Source organism: Bos taurus, chromosome 18 (genome assembly GCF_002263795.3).
Source record: "Bos taurus isolate L1 Dominette 01449 registration number 42190680 breed Hereford chromosome 18, ARS-UCD2.0, whole genome shotgun sequence".
Lineage (NCBI taxonomy): Eukaryota > Metazoa > Chordata > Mammalia > Artiodactyla > Bovidae > Bos > Bos taurus.
Window position 1 is genome coordinate 50,064,291 of NC_037345.1, and position 18,782 is coordinate 50,083,072.

Genomic DNA, 18,782 nt, shown 5'->3' on the forward strand with positions numbered 1-18,782 from the left:
TGGGAGCCAGAAGATCTGCTTTCTGCATCCGGCTCTGCTCATTTCTGACTGTAATCTTGGGCAAGTCACTTCACCTCTCTGAGCAACCTCAGTTTTGCTGTAAAAATATATAATAGCACTTCCCCAGTGGTCCAGTGGTTAAGAATCCACCTGCCAATGCAGAACATGAGTTTGATCCCTAGTCTGAGACGATCCCACATACTGAGGGGCAACTAAGCCCCTGTGTCATAACTGCCGAAGACTGCACACCCTAGAGCCCATGCTCCACAACAAGAGAAGCCACTGCAATGAGGAATCTGTGCACAGCAACTAGACTAGCCCCTCCCTCTGTTCACTGCAACTAGAGAAAGCCTGTGTGCAGCAACGAAGACCCAGTGCAGCCAAAAATAATAAACTAAATAAAAGCCTACCTTATTTAAAACAATGTATAACAAAATTGCTTTGCACCATGTGTATGTGTGCTAAGTTGCTTCAGTGGGGTCCAAGTCTTTGCAACCCTATGGACTATAGCCTGCCAGGCTCCTCTGTCCTTGGGATTCTCCAGGCAACAATACTGGAGTGGATTGCCATGCCTGCCTCCAAGGGATCTTCCCCACTCAGGGATGGAACCCACCTCTCTCTTGTCTCCTGCCTTAGCAGGCAGGGTCTTTACCACTAGCGCCACCTGGCTTTGCCCCATAGGAAGATTTAAATGAGGCATTTGGACCAGTGTGTGAATAGGAAGCACTAGGTCGGAGAAAGCAATGGCACCCCACTCTAGTATTCTTGCCTGGAAAATCCCATGGCGGAGGAGCCTGGTGGGCTGTAGTCCATGGGGTCGCTAAGAGTCAGACACGACTGAGCGACTTCACTTTCACTTTTCACTTTCATGCATTGGAGAAGGAAATGGCAACCCACTCCAGTATTTTTCCCTGGAGAATCCCAGGGACGGGGAAGCCTGGTGGGCAGCCGTCTATGGGGTCGCACAGAGTCGGACATGACTGAAGTGACTTAGCAGCAGCAGGTAAGTGGTAGTACTTGTGATTTCCCAGTCTCCGTGTCTGTTTATTTCTCCATATCTCTCACTTTCTCTGTTTACATCTCCATCTTTGTACAGCACCCTGCGTCTCTGGCAGACCTATGGAAACTTTCTGGGCTGCTGTCTTTTTCTTGGCCTTGGTTTCTTTACTTCTGTTTTCACTCAGGCCCTCCCAGCCTTTACCTCCAAGTCTGTCTCCAGGAAACACTTTCTCCCATTTTTTTTTTTTTTTAAACTTCCCTAAGAGTGAGGGTTGAACGCATCCAAGCCAGGTGTCTCCCTTCTCTGCAGCCAGACCTTACTTCTGTCCATCCTAGAGGACTGTCCTCCTCCCTTTAATTCAGCCAAGGTAGGTTTGAATCTATTCTAAAGATAATTTAATAGAAACTGATACAAAAAGCCTTCTCCGGAGTCACCGGAATCTAGGTGGGGCGGGCGCCACGACCCCGCTGCCAACCCCCAGCCGCGTCCTCCAAGAGCCGCCTCCTCGAGGCCTCTTCCCTTTTGTCGCGCTGCCCGCGCTCGAGGGCCACTCTCCGCCGGTGTCCGAGCCTCGCGCGCTGCTCTCCTCCCTGCCGCCGCCGTCGAGATGCTGCGCTGCGGCCTGGCCTGCGAGCGCTGCAGGTGGATCCTGCCGCTGCTACTGCTTAGCGCCATCGTCTTTGACATCATCGCGCTGGCCGGCCGCGGCTGGCTGCAGTCGAGCGATGACAGCCAGACGTCCTCGCTGTGGTGGCATTGTTTACTAGAAGTCTGCGACAGCCTCATGACATATGCTTGGGGAAGGGCAGCCGCCGCTATGCTGCTCTGCGGTTTCATCATCCTGGTGATCTGCTTCATCCTCTCCTTCTTTGCCCTCTGTGGACCCCAAATGCTTGCCTTCCTGAGAGTAATCAGAGGCCTTCTGGCCCTGGCTGCTGTGTTCCAGATCATCTCCCTGGTAATTTACCCTGTGAAGTACACTCAGACCTTTAACCTTCACCTCAACCCTGCTGTCACTTACATCTATAACTGGGCCTATGGCTTCGGGTGGGCAGCCACTATTATCCTGATTGGCTGTGCCTTCTTCTGTTGCCTTCCCAACTATGAAGATGACCTGCTGGGCAATGCCAAGCCCAGGTACTTCTACACATCTGCCTAAGGTGGGGAATGAGCAGAAGAACATCACTGCTGCTGAGATAGATTCCAGAGAAAGAAACTGTTTCCCCCCGGAATACTTTGAACCTGTTTTGGGGACAATGTTCATATCATTAAACTATGGTCAAAATGCTAAAATAATCGGGGGAAAGTGTTTCTTAAGTGGTGTTATAGTTTCATATTCATCTTTTATAAATGTTTTGTAGTGTTAAGTAAGACTTACTTCTTTTAATTAATTACCTGATTATTAAGTTGGCTAAAAGTTTCATTCAGGCTTGTCCATAAGATTGATGGAAAAACCTGAATTCACTTTTTGGCCAACTCAATACTAATATGCCAATGCTTCCTTATATCTAGCAATACCATTGATATTGCATTTGTAAAAAAATATGAGTATGGAAGTAACCACATAATTTATAAGGTAAAAATGAGAAGGTTTCAAAGATTTGAGTAAATCTGGTTAGGTTTCTGTTTTTCCCAGATGGAACGGGTTGGGTCTATTAAGGACTGAGGAGAAGAAGAAGATACTGGTAAAAACTGTCAGTGACTAAATATTCTAAAAGAAACACACAAAAATATTTTTTCAAGCCTTTGGCTATTCAAAGAAGCAAAATTGGTTCCTAAATGCATGTCATTTGTGAGAATTTCTAATGAATATCATGAATAATTGATTTGGGGCTAAGCTTTCCATTAACTTAATATGACATCTAGGAAAGTATTCTTTCATGGCCAAAACCTGTTGCAGTAGTATGGCCTCCTTAAGCAGTGAAATCTTAAGATGAAATTTTCTCTTTTAAAGTGGTTCATAGGGTGGGGGTGTGGTAGAAAGCTACTAGTAATTCTGTGCTCTTTGGTGTCTATATGCTCTAGACCAGAGTAGACTGGATGAAAAAATGGACTGGTCTAATTCATTATGACCTTTAAGTAGTAGGTTGTTCAGTAAAGCATTAGGAGGGCCATTCCCATCACAAAAGTAACATTCAACAGCCTAAAGAGAAGACATGGCTTGAATTTTTCATCTTTGGCTTCATGGGGCTCTAATCATGTAGACACAACTTCTGATAGATTGCAACTGTAAGCAAAAACTTAAATATGGTTAAAAACCTGGTTTCCTTTGGTAAACAGATTAAGAATATCTGATATAAAACACTTAACAGTAGAATTCAGGAATGTGGGATTTCTCTGACTTGCAAATATGATATATCACATGGAATATTATTATTCTTTTTTTTACTATTTGTACTTACATAATGAAAACCAATTCATTTTATATATCAAATTATTTTGTAAGTTGTAAAAATAGCAGTTGAAGTTTTATTATGAACTTTTCTCAATAAACCAGGTGATATTAAAAAAAAAAAAAAAAGCCTTCTCTACAAAAGGGTGTGCAGTAGAACGAATTCTGTGGATTAAACAAGGCACGTGCTTTCCCTTCCCCATGGCTTTTTCTGCTTCAGCGGCTCAGAAGGTAAAGACAGGAATGTTGGGGAAGGGCATGCAGCTGGCGCAAGGTGATAGGAAGCGAGTGTGACAGCGAGAGGGATGGGGCGCAGGGGAACGAGACGATGGATCGAAGCACCCCTCCAGACAGGCCCCATCGTTCACAGACGAATCTGGAAGGGATGCGGCGTCAGCGTGCGAGCACGCAGAGCTGGTAAGGCCGGGGCAAATTGCCGAGACCCGAGCTGAGCGGGGTCAGATCGATGTCCTCGGGCGCCCCCAGCGGCTGCAGCGAGAAGCTCTGCAGGATGGCGGTGAGGTAGAGGAAGAGCTCCATGCGCGCCAGCGCCTCGCCCAGGCACAGCCGGCGTCCTGCAGGGAGAAAGGACGCGGAGGAGCAATGAGACAAAACGGGGTGAAGGGCCTCCTCCACTTTCAGAGGAAAGCATGAGAATAATGACTGGGGACTCACAGACCCCTCTATCTAAAGGTCCGGGACAGACAGTTTAAGTATATTGTGGACCTCCTACAAGTGCAACCTTGCAGGGATTCGAATCCTGACTACCATTACTAGTTATGTGATCTTGGGCAAGCCAGAGTTTCTGGGTAGGTATCTGAAATGGGGAGGATAATAGTGCTTCATTAGGTTGCTATGAGGGACTTTTCCTGATGGCTCAGACTGTGAAGAATCTGCCTGCAATCCAGGTTGGATTCCTGGGGTCAGGAAGATCCTTTGGAGAAGGGAATGGCTACCCACCCCAGTATTATTGCCTGGAGAATTCCACGGACAGAGGAGCTTGGAAACCACTGAGCAACTAACGTTTTCACTTTTTTTCAGGTTGTTGTGAAAGGTAAATGGAGGTGAAACAGTGAGAATATAATGCTATGTTAGTTTAGTATGTGTGGGCCCTTGCTGCTCTAAGCCCTACTATCAATTAATTTCATCCTTATAACAACTCCCAGAGGTGGGCTTTTTTATGATCACCATTTCATAGATGTAAAACCCGAAGCACAGAGAAGGGAAGGAGCATATCCAAGGCCGAGCCACTAGAATATAACAAAGCTGGGGTCTGGCAGCAAAGTGCATCTTTTAGCCACCACTCTTACAGTTCTCAGAGGTAGCACTGGCGCACAGTAGGCAATGTTGTAGGTTACCTATTATTATGCACCCTACTACCTTTTCGAACACTGAGTTAAGCAGGAAAAGATGTTTTTTTCAGCCATTTAAGGACCAAAGGCAAGAAAACCCAGAACCGCTTCAACTGCACCACCCAGTGGAGAGCCTGATAATGACCATGTCCAAGTTGGATGACAATCCTGTTTCCCTGCCTCCCTCCACAAGGCTGTCATTTGCTATCAGCCTGTAGGGGAAGAGTTGAGAAGGAGAAAGGACATCTGCACATCTAAAGCTGAGGATTGGGTGGGATGAAGAAGTGAAAGGGTTTGGAGAGTTGAATTAGGCTTGGGGAATGTAGGTGGAATATTGGGCCAGAAAGACTGACCGTTGCCCTCCACCACTCTCACCTGCTGAGAAAGGCATGAAGGCAGGGCTCTTCTTGAAGGACATATTGGCATCCAGAAAATGTTCAGGGTTGAATTCCTTGGGCTTCAGAAATTGGCTGGGGTCATAGTGAACTGTATTAAGGAGGGTGATGACATCTGTGCCCTGCGTGGGTGGGGAGGCAGAATCAGTGGCCGGTTAAAAGGGCTGGGAGGTTCCCAGTAGAGGATTTCCACTCTACAGAGCCTGGGTCTACATCAGGAGTCCAGGAAATGGGTATGGGTGTCTAGGGTTCCCAGTGACGGGTGCTGAAAATGTTTCTGTTGGGGTCTAAGGTAGGGATGTCGGATACCCTCCTTGTAGAAACAAATCTGGGGTTCTTGGGGAGGGAGTAAGGTCTCCCAGAACAGTGTTTAGGTACAGGGGGTCCCCAGTATGAATTCTCAGACCTTGGGGATTTCAGAGAGGGGTCCTAGGGGTCACAGGGAAGGGGCCTGGTGTTCAGGACAGGGTCTAGTCCAGTATGGTATAGAATGAGGTCTTGGGAAGCGGCTGAGGTTCTGGATTTAAGGGCCTCAGATGTCTGTTGCTAGGGCCTGGGTCTTCCTTGCTAGAACCCTGGATGCCCATATCAAGAGTGTGGAATGCCTCTTCCTAAGGTTTTAGGTATGCTTTGCCAGGTGACCACTGCACCCTGGGTATCGTGAAGCCTCGAAAGTTCGTGTCCCGAGTGACACGGTGCGGTAAGCTCATGGGGATGACGTCTGCGAAGCGCTGCACTTCGTGGATCACCGCGTCTGTGTAAGGCATCGCCGCTCGGTCCTCCACCGTCGGCAGCCGCTCGTGTCCCACCACGCGGTCGATTTCCTCCTGGACTCGAACTGGGGTGGGGGGAGGGGAGAGCGGTTGTTGAGGGGATCAGCAGACTCGACTGTGCAGAGAAGAGGTGTGTGCATGCGTGTGGAAGCAGTCCAGCCACTCAGTGCTTTCCAGTCGAGGTCGGGGTCGGGGGTCGGGGGACGCTGCAGGGGTGCATGCGAAGGTTAGATGGAGGTTCAGAGGGAGGGGCTGGGTTCAGAGATGCAGTGAGGGCGAAAGTTTCGTCCCGCCTGGGCTTCCAGGGGTGAGGTTGTGCGGACAGGGTGACAGGGCTGCTTGGAGTCCAGGTCCCACATGGGATTGCCGGCGGGGCTTCGAGGACTAGGGCTGCTGGAGGATGGATGGAGAGAGCAGGGTGTGCAGGACAGCTGAGAAATCAGGGGTGGGGTGGGCGGCAAAGATCCAGTCGGTCTCCGCACAGCGTCCAGGCGGCCAGGAAGGTTAAGGGGAAGACCCAGAAGCAGAGTTTGGGGAGGCGGGGTCGCAGGCCGTGAGGTGGGAGGGGAGGGATTCTTGGGCAGGCCTGGGCTCTGGGCGTCTGTGCAAGTTTTGTGTGCAGGGTCAGAGATGAGTCCCAAAGCAAGGCCTTGCGGACGGGTCTCCGTCCGGGCAGAATATGTGGATCGAGGGAGCCACGTGAGTGGGGTCAGCCTCCAGTGGGCTTGCGGGTTCGGCTGTGGGACCCAGGCGTGAGGTGGCGGCTCTCGCTACCAGGCACACTGGGCGGGCGCTCAAGGTCTGTGGGCGGGGCTCCCGGCGCTCGCACCTTGCACTTCTGGATACTTCATGAGCAGTCGGAAGGCGTGGCGCAGCGTGGTACCCACGGTCTCAGTGCCGCCGAAGAGCAGATTGTGTGTGGTCATCAGCAGAGTATCCATGAAGAAGTGGCTCAGCGGGTCCTGCTTTTCCTGCAGGGGTTAAGGGCCGGGGATGTGAGCCAAGGCGGAGGGAGATCTTTGGGCGCCGAGACTCTGCACAGCTGCTACTGGGTGCCAGTTCAGCGCCTCCTCCGTTCAATTTCCTTTCCTTAGGGGATCTGGGGAGCGCGGAGGGCAGGGTAGGGAAAATCTCAGCCAAGCGGCCGATCAAATAAACAAACCCTGAAGGATTTCTTAATGAGCCTGTTAATTGTCGGAGGCCCTGAGTGGCCCCAGAAGAGCCAGGTGATCCACCTTCACTTCCTGGATGTGGGGAGTTCAGACCCAAACACGCTCATCTCGAGATCCTTGTTGGTTCGAAGCAGGATGGAAGGTCAGATCAGAGATGGGACTTCCAGGTAGGGCTTACTTACCTGTGCCATCTTGGTAAGGAAGCAATCAATGAAGTCTCGGGGAGAGTTTGGGTCAAGGGAAGCCTGGTGTTCACGGACGCTGCGGGCGATGATGTCCTTTATGCGTCCGTAGTTCTTAAAAAGGCGTCGGTGTGGCCCGGGCACCCAGTCCAGGAGGTTCGGAAAGATATTGTACATCTAAGGATGGAGCAGAGTTGGAGGGGTTGGGAGGAGCAGGCGGCAGCAGAGACGGTAAGGTGAAGGGGGGGGTGTGTGTGTGTGTGTGTGTGTGTCTAGGGTGGGGCGGGGCCTGTGTGTCAGCAGAGCCCCTGCAGAGTGGGCGGGGCCGCCGCATACATCGGGGGGGCGGGGTCAGACGGAGAGGGCGGGGCCAATAGCAATTCCTTCCCTACCCACTTCTTCCCGGATAGCCCTGAACTGGCGGGACCCCCCAACCCTCTCGCCCATGGAATTCGGTCTCCTGACCTCTCCCCAGGGGCTGCTCATGATTTGGAAGTTTTCATTGATGAGGTGGATAATGGATAATGGTCGTCGTCGTAGTCGAAGCGGGAACCGAAGATAACAGAGCAGATAATGTTGGACACGGAGCGGCTCACCACAAACGTGGGGTCGAAGGGCTTGCCTGAAAGTGAAGGGCAAATGGGTCAAGGGGCGTGGCTCGAGACACAGTGTACGACAAACCAGGCCCCAGGCAGCAACCGCACGACATCCAACCCAACCGTATCAGTGTGACTCACAGCACTGAATGCCTGCTCCAGGCCACCTAACACAGCACAACAGCGCCCACAAAATATCTGGCAACACAACAGACAGCACAGAACGCACATTACCCTACACCACATCGACAGTATACTAAACAGCTGCACAGGGTATTCTTGGTGACACAATACACAGCATACACAATACAACTTTACACCCAGTGCCTGACAACACTACAACCTCACTCAGCAATGACACACAACACAACCCCTGACATCCAATGATCTGATGACCCAACGGATCACAGAAAGCAATACCAATACAGGGCATTCCCACATTGGCCATTACACAATAGCACAGCCCAGAAAACTGAATCTAGAGTTAACTAGACATGGTCTGGATTTTGGCTTGGCCTCTTAGTCTACATGTGACCTATGGGAACCAAATTCCCTTCTCTGAGCCTCAGTTTTCCCGTCTATAAAATGGGCTTGATGATAGTCTTCTCATGGGGCTCTTATAAAGAGTCAGTGAATGTGTGGCTGGGAATGCTTAGTTAAGGGCCATCATGCCATCATGAGCCAAAGAAAGGTGGTATGGTAGACTGAGTAATGCCCCCCGCCATGCTCCCACCCCCCCACCCCCCCCACCAAGATGTCCATGTCCCAATTCCAAAAGCCTGTGCATATGTGATTAAGTTAAGGATCTTGGGATGGGAGATTATTCTGGATTATCTAGGTGGGTTTAATGTAATCACATGGGTCCTTATAAGAAAGCAAAGGATCTGAGTAGAAAAGATGATGTGATGGGAATTCCCTGGTGGTCCAGTGGTTGGTTCTTTGTGCTTCTACTGCCAAGGGCTCAGGTTCAATTCCTGGTTGGGAACTAAGATCAAGCTGCACAGTGTGGCTAACTCACAAACCCCCCAAAAGTGATGTGGTGATGCAAAGAGGGGGAGAGAGAGGAAGAGACATTGGCGGATGCTATGCTGCTGGATTTGAAGATGAAGGAAGGGGCTACAAGCTGAAGAATGCAGGCAGCCGAGAGGCTAAAAAAAGGTGAGGAATTGGATTGTCCTTTAGAACCTCCAGAAGAAGCCAGCTCTGCTGACCCAGTTTAAACTTTGGACCCCCAGAACTGGAGGAGAATAACTTTGTATTGTTTTAAGACATTAAATTTGTGGCAGTTTGTTGCAGTAGCAACAAGAAAATAATTCAGGCAGTTATTATTCTTTTACTTACATCATGTCATTTAATCCATGAGGTATTACCTGCCACTTCTCCCCCCAGAGTCAGCAAGATTTGGAGATCAGGGTAGAGGGCCATTTACCTTTCTCTGCCTCAATTTCTTCTGTAAAATGGGGTTCATGATAGTACTAATTTTGAGGTTTGGGTGATTTCTCTTTTCTAAAGGAGAACTGAAAAATTTTAAATTTACTTTGGCCATGCTGTGCAGCATGCCAGGACTTAGTTCCTGAACGAGGGCTGGAAACTGCACCCCCTGAAGTGGAGGTATGGAGTCTGAACCACTGGACCACCAGGGATGTCCCTGGGTGATTTTTCAAGGTGATATACAGAGTTTTGGAACAGTGCTGGCATATGGTAGGCATCACTTTAAATGTTGATTATTAACTTTTTTTCATGGTTGACAGCTTTGACCTGGGTTTATATCCCATCTCTGGCACTTCTCAGGCACATGACTAACCTTTCTAGGCCTCAGCTTCATCACTTGTAATAACTCCCTAGGTTTTCTGGGAGGGTGCAACTTGTCAACACATGCAAAGAGTTTACCATAGTGCCTGGAATCTGTAAGCACTGGATAAATGGGTATTAATGTCTGGCATGAGGACTTTGGTATCTAAGACTTTGGTTTAAATCTTGGCTCTTCTACTTTCTAGCTTTATCATTTCAAGGTGGTTGCTCAATCTCTCTGTGCCTCAGTCTCCTCATCTGCAAGATGGATTGTTCCAAGGCTTAAGGGGCTTGTGCCTGAAAATGTGCTTAGCACAGGCCCCCACACATGGTGAGTTTTCAAGAGCAGCAGCAGCAGCATATTACCCGCCACGATGACAGGCTGCTGCTGCTGCTAAATTGCTTCAGTTGTGTCCGACTCTGTGCGACCCGATAGATGGCAGCCCACCAGGCTCCCCCGTCCCTGGGATTCTCCAGGCAAGAACACTGGAGTGGGTTGCCATTTCCAATGACAGGAGCAGCGCTCCAAATAACACACAGAGACAGCACAACAAAGGGGCCAGGACATATTCTGCCACCCTGTGCATGCATGCTGAGTTGCTTCAGTTGTGTCCAATTCTGCGACCCTATAGACCATAACCTGCCAGGCTCCGCTGTCCATGGGATTCTCCAGGCAAGACTACTGGAGTGGGTGGCCAGGGGATCTTCTCCAGGGGATCTTCCCACCCCAGGGATCGAAACCGCATCTCTGCATTGGTAGGCAGGTTCTTTACTGCTAGCGCCACCTGGGACGCCCACTGTCACCCTACCTCAAGGAAACACAGTGTCACAAACGGATCCACCTCCAGGGGGCGCCTATCTTATCACCGGTCAAGTGAGAAGCCTCTAGGAGTTCTGAGTTCACACCCATGCTATTGTATGGGGCTGCCCTGACTCCCTAAGTAGGCTGGAGGTGAATGAGGGGTATGGGCTGCATGTGGGGAAATGGACCTTGGGTTTTCCGAAGCTCCTCCAGCAGGAAGTGTCCTTCTTCCAGGATCCGCTCCTCAATGGTCCTCTTCCCCATGCCGAAGTTGCGCAGAATTTGAACAGAATACTTTCTAAGGACTTTCCACCGGTCTCCATTGGAGAAGGCAATGCCTGGGTAGAAGGGAAGGGGCCAGCTCCACCAATGACCTATTCCCAAGATCGCTGTCAACTGAATCCCCTTTCCCGATGTTTGATAAGAGAAAGACCCCGAGTTTGGAATCTCTCCCCAGCCCTGCCAGTAAGTCCTTTCAGACCCTCTGGCCTGGGTCAGGTACCTCCTTTGAGCTTCCATAGGGCCTTGGGCTTTTCTCCCCACAGTCATGCTTACCCTGTCTCTGTTTCTGCTACCACAGACCTGACGACTCTGGGCTGTCACTGTCTGACAAGGAACCTGCCCTCTTCATTGAACTGTGAAAGCTGGGTGGGGGCCTGTCTTGGCCATCACTGTACTCCTAGGAGCACAATAGGAGCTGCAATAGGATATGCGGTCTCACATGTGTTCATCTCTGAGTCCTCTAGTCCTCCAGTCCTCAGGGAACTGGATGCTAAAGAGGAAGAAAGTATCATGTTTTGCCTTCATTGTGTGCATCATCTCATCGACCTCTTGTAGCAGCCTTCTCATGATAATAGACTGAGGGTGGAGAGGGGAGGGCCCAAAGGTGCAGGCTAGGCGGAAGAACCCTGCTGTTACCCTATGTACTGAATAATTAGATGCTGGCTATTTCTGGTAACAGATGATGTATATATATCCAGATGTTTTCTGTGTAAAAGTAGCGGGCATTTCTCTACCTCCTTGCATCTGGACAGGTGAGGTCATAAGATCACACCAGGAGACATGAAGGTAGCAAGTGTACTCAGTATCCAATAGGTGTTCTTTTTTTCTCTTTCTTTTCTTTTAAAAAAAATTAGAACTTTCCAACTTCAGATCCTGGGGCAGCTGGGACCCATCTAGTGTAAGGGCAAGGGGGAGCTGTAGTGATTCTTTAGGGGGAGACGAATAGTCTAGGAGATAGGTCTCCAGGACCCCCTTTTCATTTAGAGCAACTTTCTTCTTTCCTTCCCACCTACCTCCCCTTCCCTCTTTTCCTCTTTCCTTCCTTTTCTTTTTGTTCTTTCCTTCTCATATATTGGGCCGTGCCACACAGCTTCCTTTGAGTAAGAGACTTATGTTACAAAAATTCCACAAGACTAGGTGACTTCCAGACCTACAGAGGACAAGATACTGAACTAGGAGAGGTTTGGAGTGAGTGATGTGAGTTGCTGGGTGGATGGGGATGAAGCTGGGTGTGAGTTGGGTTGGGGACGAAAGTGGGGATGAGGGGAGATAACGGGGTAGATGAGAAGTTGGGTCTGAGATTAGCGTGGGGATGGAACTGGGTAGAATGAGAGTGATTGGTGGATTGGGGTTGAGATTGAGCTTGGGGGTTGGGTCGATATGTGGTAGTATTGGTTTTGGCGACAGTAGAGGGATATAGGTCAAAAGTGAGACCTAGGGACTGCAAACTTCAGTAGGTGACTGAGATAGAAAATGGGGCTGGGGAGGAAAATGATAATGGAATTGAGTTTGACTAAAGGATCAGGATGGGTTAATACTAGATTTTACTATGGAGATTGGGAGAGGTTTGTAGTGGGAATGGAGGCTGCAGTGAGGTATAGTCAGTGTTGAGAGAGAGATGGAGTTGAGATTGAAATGGGAACATGGAAACAGGGTTGGTGGGGATCGGGGAGAAGTGGACAATACAGACTGGGGCAAGATAATTAAGCCACTTGACTGAGATGGAAATTTGATGATGTGGTTAGGGTAGAGAGAAGCACTGCAATGAGAGTCGGCGTTGGATTGGGTTGGAGTTGGGTGGAGATGGGAATGGGTGTAGAAGTACAATTCAAGATGGCTGAAGGAGGGATTTCCCTGGAAGTCCAGTGGTTAAGACTCTGCTTCAAACACAGGGAGTATGAGTTCCATCCTTGGTCAGGGAACTGAGATCCCACATGCCGCATGGCACAGCCAGAGGAAGAAGAAGAAGAAGAAAAAAAGGTGGTGGTGGGGTTTGGGGGTGGTGAAGGTGGGACAGACTTCACCCTACTTGGCTCCACTCCACCTGGGGTCATCAGTGAGATCAGAAGTCCTGAGTGTCACCAAAATTGGGAGGCCATTCTTCTGCCCTATTCCCTCCCTCCGTGTGGAATGGGTGGGGAGTGGAGGAGGTGGGAGCAGGCTCACCGTTGCCCTTGGTGAAGTTGAAGAAGACAGGGTAGTCGCCGCGGCCACCGAACTCCTCCGCCTGGTCCACCAGAGCCTCCTTCACGGCTTGGTACCCGCTGAGGACCACCACCCGTCTGGGCCCCAGGTACACCGTGTACACTGCGCCGAATTCCTTGCTCAGCTGAGGGTAAGAAGCAGAGGTCACAGGGGGCTCTGGGGCCAGGGACCCCTCTCCCTTAGCCCTCCCTTCAGCCAAGCCTAGTCTTTTGACCTTGGTGAGGGAGGTCAGCATATCTTGGGAGCGAAGCTGCAGCAAATTTCCTAGGAATGGGAGGGCCCTGGGGCCTGGGGGCAGCCGGCCCTTGCCCTTTGAGCTGGTGGTCAGGAGTAGACAGACAAGAGCCAGGATCAGGAGCAAGATGGCTGTACTTATGCTGTCCATGGTGCAGGCAGTTGCAGGCACCTGGGTTGGGAGTTGGGCAGGGAGAAGGCAGCGCTGGGGAGGGAGTGAGAGCCTTTCACTCCTCATCTCCCTCTGGAGACTTGCCTCCCCCAGCCCCCAGAAATGGGAGCAGATGGAGAGGAAAAAGGAAGTAGAGAGAGGGAGACACTGGAAAAGGCCAGGGGATGGGAGAAGAGATGGAAGGAGAGGGGAAGGGAGGGAGAGAGAGAAAAAAGGGCATGAGGTAATCAAAATACAGAGAGACAGAAATCAAGACCGATGGAGGGGGACAGAAGAGAGATAGAGACAGAGAGACAGAGACTAAAAGAGACAGAGTTACATGCAGAGATAAGTGAAAGTGAAAGTGAAGTCGCTCAGTGTGCCCGACTCTTTGCGACCCCATGGACTGTAGCCTACCAGGCTCCTCCGTCCATGGGATTCTCCAGGCAAGAGTACTGGAGTGGGTTGCCATTTCCTTCTCCAGGAGATCTTCCCCACCCAGGGATCGAACCTGGGTCTCCTGCATTGCAGGCAGACGCTTTACCATCTGAGCCACCGGGGAACAAAAAACAGAGTGAGCTATCTGGATATCTGTGCATGTCTACCTTCTATGTATCTAGTTATCTGTTTATCTATTCAGGAGTCAGACACGTCTGAACAACAACTACAATCTATTATCTGTCTGTCTGTTGTCTGTCTTCAGTCTGTTATCTATCGATGTCTATCTATTTAACTATCTGCCTACCAGCTATCAATTTTCATCTATCATCTTTCACATAGGGATATAGAGAGAGAGAGACACACAGGAACTGAGACAGACAAATCAAGACAGAGAAATAGCCAGACAGAGAGAAGTCACAGAAAGAGAGGCAGACAGAGAGAGACTAGAGAAGGGAGATCGAACTAGAGAAGACACAGAGCTAGAGAAAGAGACGAGAGATGGGGGGAGACAGAGATATACCCTGACGGAGAGACATAGAGATGGACACTGACAGATAGGAGGAAGAGGGTGACGAGCAGATGGAGAGAGGAGGCAGAGGCAAGCCCAGAGGCCAGTGGAGAAGAGAGTGACAGACACAGAGAGACATGGAGGGAGAGAGACAGACACTCAGACGGACAGACAGAGAGACGGGCAGGGGACATTCGACGGAGACAGGCAGAGACAGCGGGAGGGCATAAGCAGAAACAGACCGAAAGGTGTCCTGAACCCAGGAGTCACATTGCAGAAAGAGATGCCACCTGGCTGGGTAAAGTGCGTCACAAAGACGCCAAGCCAGTGCCAAGCCCTGGCTCGGAACTCTGAAACGCTTTGGTAAATTCAAGAACAGGGTCCCAGAGACAGCCCCTGAGAGATAGACCCAGAGACCCCTCAGAGGAGCTGACAAGGCAGACCCCGGCCAGTCTCAGGACAGGGAGATGGAGCCAGTGACCCTCTCTCTTGAGAGTCACCCCCTCTTCTGTGACCAGCCCTCTACCTGCTGAGCTGCTGAGGGGTGTGCTGGAGGGACCAATCCGGCTGGCAGCGGCTGCTCCAGGTGTGCGCCCAGGAGCTCGGAACTGAGGGGTGGGAGCTGCCCTTAAATCATCTCCGTCCACCCCTGCTTACCACTCTTTTCCCTAGTTCATCTGGTGAGTGACTTAATCCCTCCCACTTTCCTGCCTTCCTTGCCTGGGCTGGGGCTCACAGCCAGCTGGAATGAGGCCTCGAATGAGTGCCTTGGGAGCCCTGCCTTCTCCTCCCCTGGGCTGACCTTACCTCTTCTCACTGTGGCCAGTGCTGGCCATCTGTCCTGGATTGGGGGTGAAGTCTTCTCTATTTTTTGTTGTTGTTGCCACTGGGGATCCTGGATCTAGTTCTGGGTCTGGTTTAGAACTGTAGGGCTTTGGCCAAATGAAGGGGTAGGGATGAAGTCAGGGTCTCTGTACTGGGGTGGGAAAGGATTCTCATTTTCTGGGGCCCCGTTTTCACAGCTCTTCTCACCCTTCTCTGTCTCTTGCGGTTTGTCTCTGAAATTCTGTACGTGTCTCCGCTTTGGCCTCTGCATCTTCTTGTCTCTTTTTTATGTCTCTGTTGCTCCCCGTCTCTCTTCCTCTGTGTCTCTGTCTTTCACCATCTCTTCTGCCCCCTCATTTTCTTTGTGGCCTTTCTCTTTGCTCCCTGCTTCTCTCTCTCCACAGTTTTTCTCAGTCGCTCTCTCCTCCTGACTGAGTGTCTGTCTGTCTCTCACGCCTCCAAGAGGTGGAGTGCAGTGGACAGGACTGAAGCCAGACTGAGGATCAAGGAAGACTTGGGAGAAGGGCAGGGCAGGCAGGAACCTCACTAGACAGGGCCTCAGATGTGAAGGGTACCCCCGCTACTGCCCACCTCCACTTCTGCCTCTCTCCTAAGCCCCCCACCTGCTCTGATTTCTATCCTTGTCTCTTTACCCCCAGAAACTGACCACACTCAACTCCTAGCTAGGTCAGAAGGGCAGGTTGCAAAAACCTGAAGGGGGCTAGGACTCTAGTTCCTTGGAGGGTAAGGTGTGCGAGAGAGCCCCAGAGGTTAAGAGTCTGCAAGGCCAAGTGGAGGTTTTGTTCCGCCCTCCACCTCCCAGGCAACCAGGTCCATTGGTAAACACCATGGTGGTTGTTTTTCACATGGAGGGTGGGGGAGGAAGTGCTTCGAGGTCCTGGGGAATTTGATATCCCAGATCTCAGGCCCCTGTTAGGGTGGAGGTGGGGCCTGTGCTACTGTTTCAGTCCCAGAAAGGCTGGTTAGGGCAGGTCCTGGAAGAGGGGTAAAGGCTTGATTATGGGATTATGGATCTCTAGTTTCCCTTGGCATGAACCCCTACTTCTTGGGGAGAGGAGTAGTACTTGATGTATGGGAACCCCACAAGTGACTTTTCTCTGACCCCAGAACTGGGTTGAGAGGGGCCTCTTGGGACTTGCCTTAGTGGGGAACTTGAGACTCCTGAGAAAGGGAGTTTTAAGGGGCTTTGAGTTCTTCTTATGGTCTGACTTGCTGCCCTGCTGCAGAAGGAAGGTAGGGTAGGGAGGGATGTATTGTGAGTTTCCTTAGCCTCAACACTGTTGACATTTGGGCTAGTAATTCTCTTGGGGTGGAAGCTGTCCTGTGAGTGGCAGGATGTTTAGCAGTATCTCTGGTTTCTACCTCCTAGATGTCAGTAGTAACCCCCCTGCCAGGTGTAAAAATAAAAAATGACCCCGGATATTATTTAATGTCCACTTGGGGGCAAAGGCCAACCCAGTTGGGAAGTGAAGGTGTAATGGGAGAAACTGAAAGACACCCAAGGGCAGCTGAACTTTCCTGATCTCCAAGTGGCCTCTTCTTGACTTTCAACACATACATTTAAATTTTTAAAAATTAATTTATTTTGTTTTTGGGTGCTCTGGGTCTTTGTTTCTGCACCTGGCTTTTCTCTAGTTGTGGCAAGCAGGGGTTACTCTCTTCGGGTTCGATCCCTGCAGTTGGAAAGAACCCCTGGAGAAGGAAATGACAACCCACTCCAGTATTCTTGCCTGGAGAATCCCATGGACAGAGGAACCTGGCAGGCTACAGTCCATGAGGTTGCAAACAGCTGGACATGACTGAAGCAACTTGGCATGGCATCGGGTTACTCTCTAGCTGCGGTTCTAGGCTTTTCATTGTCGTGGTTTCTCTTATTTTGGAGAGTAGGCCCGACCAGGGCTCAGTAGTTGTGAATAGGGCTTAGTTACTCTGTGTCATATGGAATCTTCCCAGAGCAGGGATCGAACTCTTATCCCCAGCATTGGCAGGCAGATTCTTAACCACTGAACCACTGGGGAAGTCCCAACACTTACATTATTCTCTGCCCTCTCAAACCTCCAGACCCTTTCGTCCCTCTGTTGACGGTCTCATCTCTTATCCCATAGAAAAAGCAGCATGCTCACCCACCTACCAGAATCTGAGCCACATATGTAGCCTTGCTTTCCTGACAGAGAAAAGGCAACATTTCCTTCTTCTTTTTTTTTTTTTGTGTGTGTGTGTGGGATCTTAATTCCCTGACCAGTGATGGAATCCGTGGCCCCTGCAGTGAAAGCGCAGATTCCTAACCACTGGACCACCAGGGAATTCCCAAGTGCAGCTTTTCCTGAAGGTGACAGGGCATCCCACCCCTGTCACTAGCTGGATGGCTTTCTTTCTCTTTATTGCATTGTGTTTTGTGTGGATGTGGGCAGATGGACTTTTTTCCTGGTTTACAATTCTTTAAGGTAAAATTTACATGTAATGAAATATACAAATTGGGACTAATAGATACAAACTACTACATATAAAATAGATAAATAATAAGGTCCTATTGTACAACATAGGGAACTATGTTCAATACCTTATAATAACCTATAATGGAAAAGAATATGAAAAGAATATATATATACACACACACTTATATTTATATAGGGGCTTCCCTGGTGGCTCAGTGGTAAAGAATCCACCTGCCAATGCAGGAGACACGAGTTTGATCTCTGGTCTAGAAAGATCCCACATGCCTTGGAGCTACTAAGTTTGTGCACCACAAATATTGAGACCGTGCTCTAGAGCCCAGGAACCACAACTATTGAACCCATGCATCACCACTACTGAGCCCGTGAGCCTAGAGTCTGCTCCTCAAGAGAAGCCCATGCATCACAACGAAAAGTAGCCCTGTTCACCAGAAGTAGAGACAAGCCCTCAGAGCATGAAGACCCAGCACAGCAAATAAATAAATGAAATTATTTAAAGAAAGAATTGAAGATTGAAGGCAAAAGAAAAAGAGGACAGCAGAGGATGAAATGGTTAGATAGCATCACCGACTCAATGGACATGAATTTGAGCAAACTGTGGGAGACAGTGGAGGGGGAAGCCTGGTGGGCTGCCTTCCATGAGGTTGCAAAGAGTAGGACACAACTCAGCAACTGAACAACAACAACGACAACATTTTACAAAAGAATACATCAGTTCAGTTCAGTTCAGTCGCTCAGTCGTGTCCGACTCTTTGCGACCCTATGAATCGCAGCACACCGGGCCTCCCTGTCCATCACCAACTCCCGGAGTTTACTCAGACTCACGTCCATCGAGTCAGTGATGCCATCCAGCCATCTCATCCTCTGTCGTCCCCTTCTCCTCCTGCCCCGAATCCCTCCCAGCATCAGAATCTTTTCCAGGGAGTCAACTCTTCTCATGAGGTGGCCAAAGTACTGGAGTTTCAGCTTTAGCATCATTCCTTCCAAAGAAATCCCAGGGCTGATCTCCTTCAGAATGGACTGGTTGGATCTCCTTGCAGTCCAAGGGACTCTCAAGAGTCTTCTCCAACACCACAGTTCAAAAGAATACATACATGCTGCTAAGTCGCTTCAGTCGTGTCCAACTCTGTGCGACCCCGTAGACGGCATCTCACCAGGCTCCCCTGTCCCTGGGATTCTCCAGACAAGAACACTGGAGTGGGTTGCC

At 50.1% G+C, this 18,782-nt stretch overlaps 2 protein-coding genes and 1 non-coding gene across 3 annotated transcripts; 1 reads left to right on the top strand and 2 right to left on the bottom strand.

Moving 5' to 3' along the window:
- The first annotated feature begins 1,518 nt into the window (after window positions 1–1,518).
- LOC101906045 (p53 apoptosis effector related to PMP-22-like) lies at window positions 1,519–2,742 on the top strand. The gene has a single exon (XM_059877543.1). The coding sequence runs from the start codon at window positions 1,608–1,610 to the stop codon at window positions 2,157–2,159; it is 552 nt and encodes a 183-aa protein (XP_059733526.1). The 5' UTR covers window positions 1,519–1,607; the 3' UTR covers window positions 2,160–2,742.
- Window positions 2,743–3,455: 713 nt separating this feature from the next.
- Window positions 3,456–15,050, bottom strand: CYP2F1 (cytochrome P450 family 2 subfamily F member 1). Its single transcript, XM_024979092.2, is given in 11 exon segments — window positions 3,456–3,967; window positions 5,120–5,261; window positions 5,790–5,977; window positions 6,742–6,883; window positions 7,267–7,443; window positions 7,732–7,793; window positions 7,796–7,888; window positions 10,644–10,793; window positions 12,904–13,066; window positions 13,157–13,348; window positions 14,803–15,050. Coding segments are annotated over 10 exon segments (1,470 nt in total). The 5' UTR covers window positions 13,328–13,348; window positions 14,803–15,050; the 3' UTR covers window positions 3,456–3,785.
- Window positions 13,818–13,889, bottom strand: TRNAC-GCA (transfer RNA cysteine (anticodon GCA)). Its single transcript has one exon. It is a non-coding gene; the product is annotated as a tRNA-Cys (tRNA).
- Window positions 15,051–18,782: the final 3,732 nt, after the last annotated feature.

Bases quoted from the DNA above. Each gene is read 5' to 3' on its own strand.
- LOC101906045 (XM_059877543.1), top strand. From the start codon at position 1,608: ATGCTGCGCTGCGGCCTGGCCTGCGAGCGCTGCAGGTGGATCCTGCCG.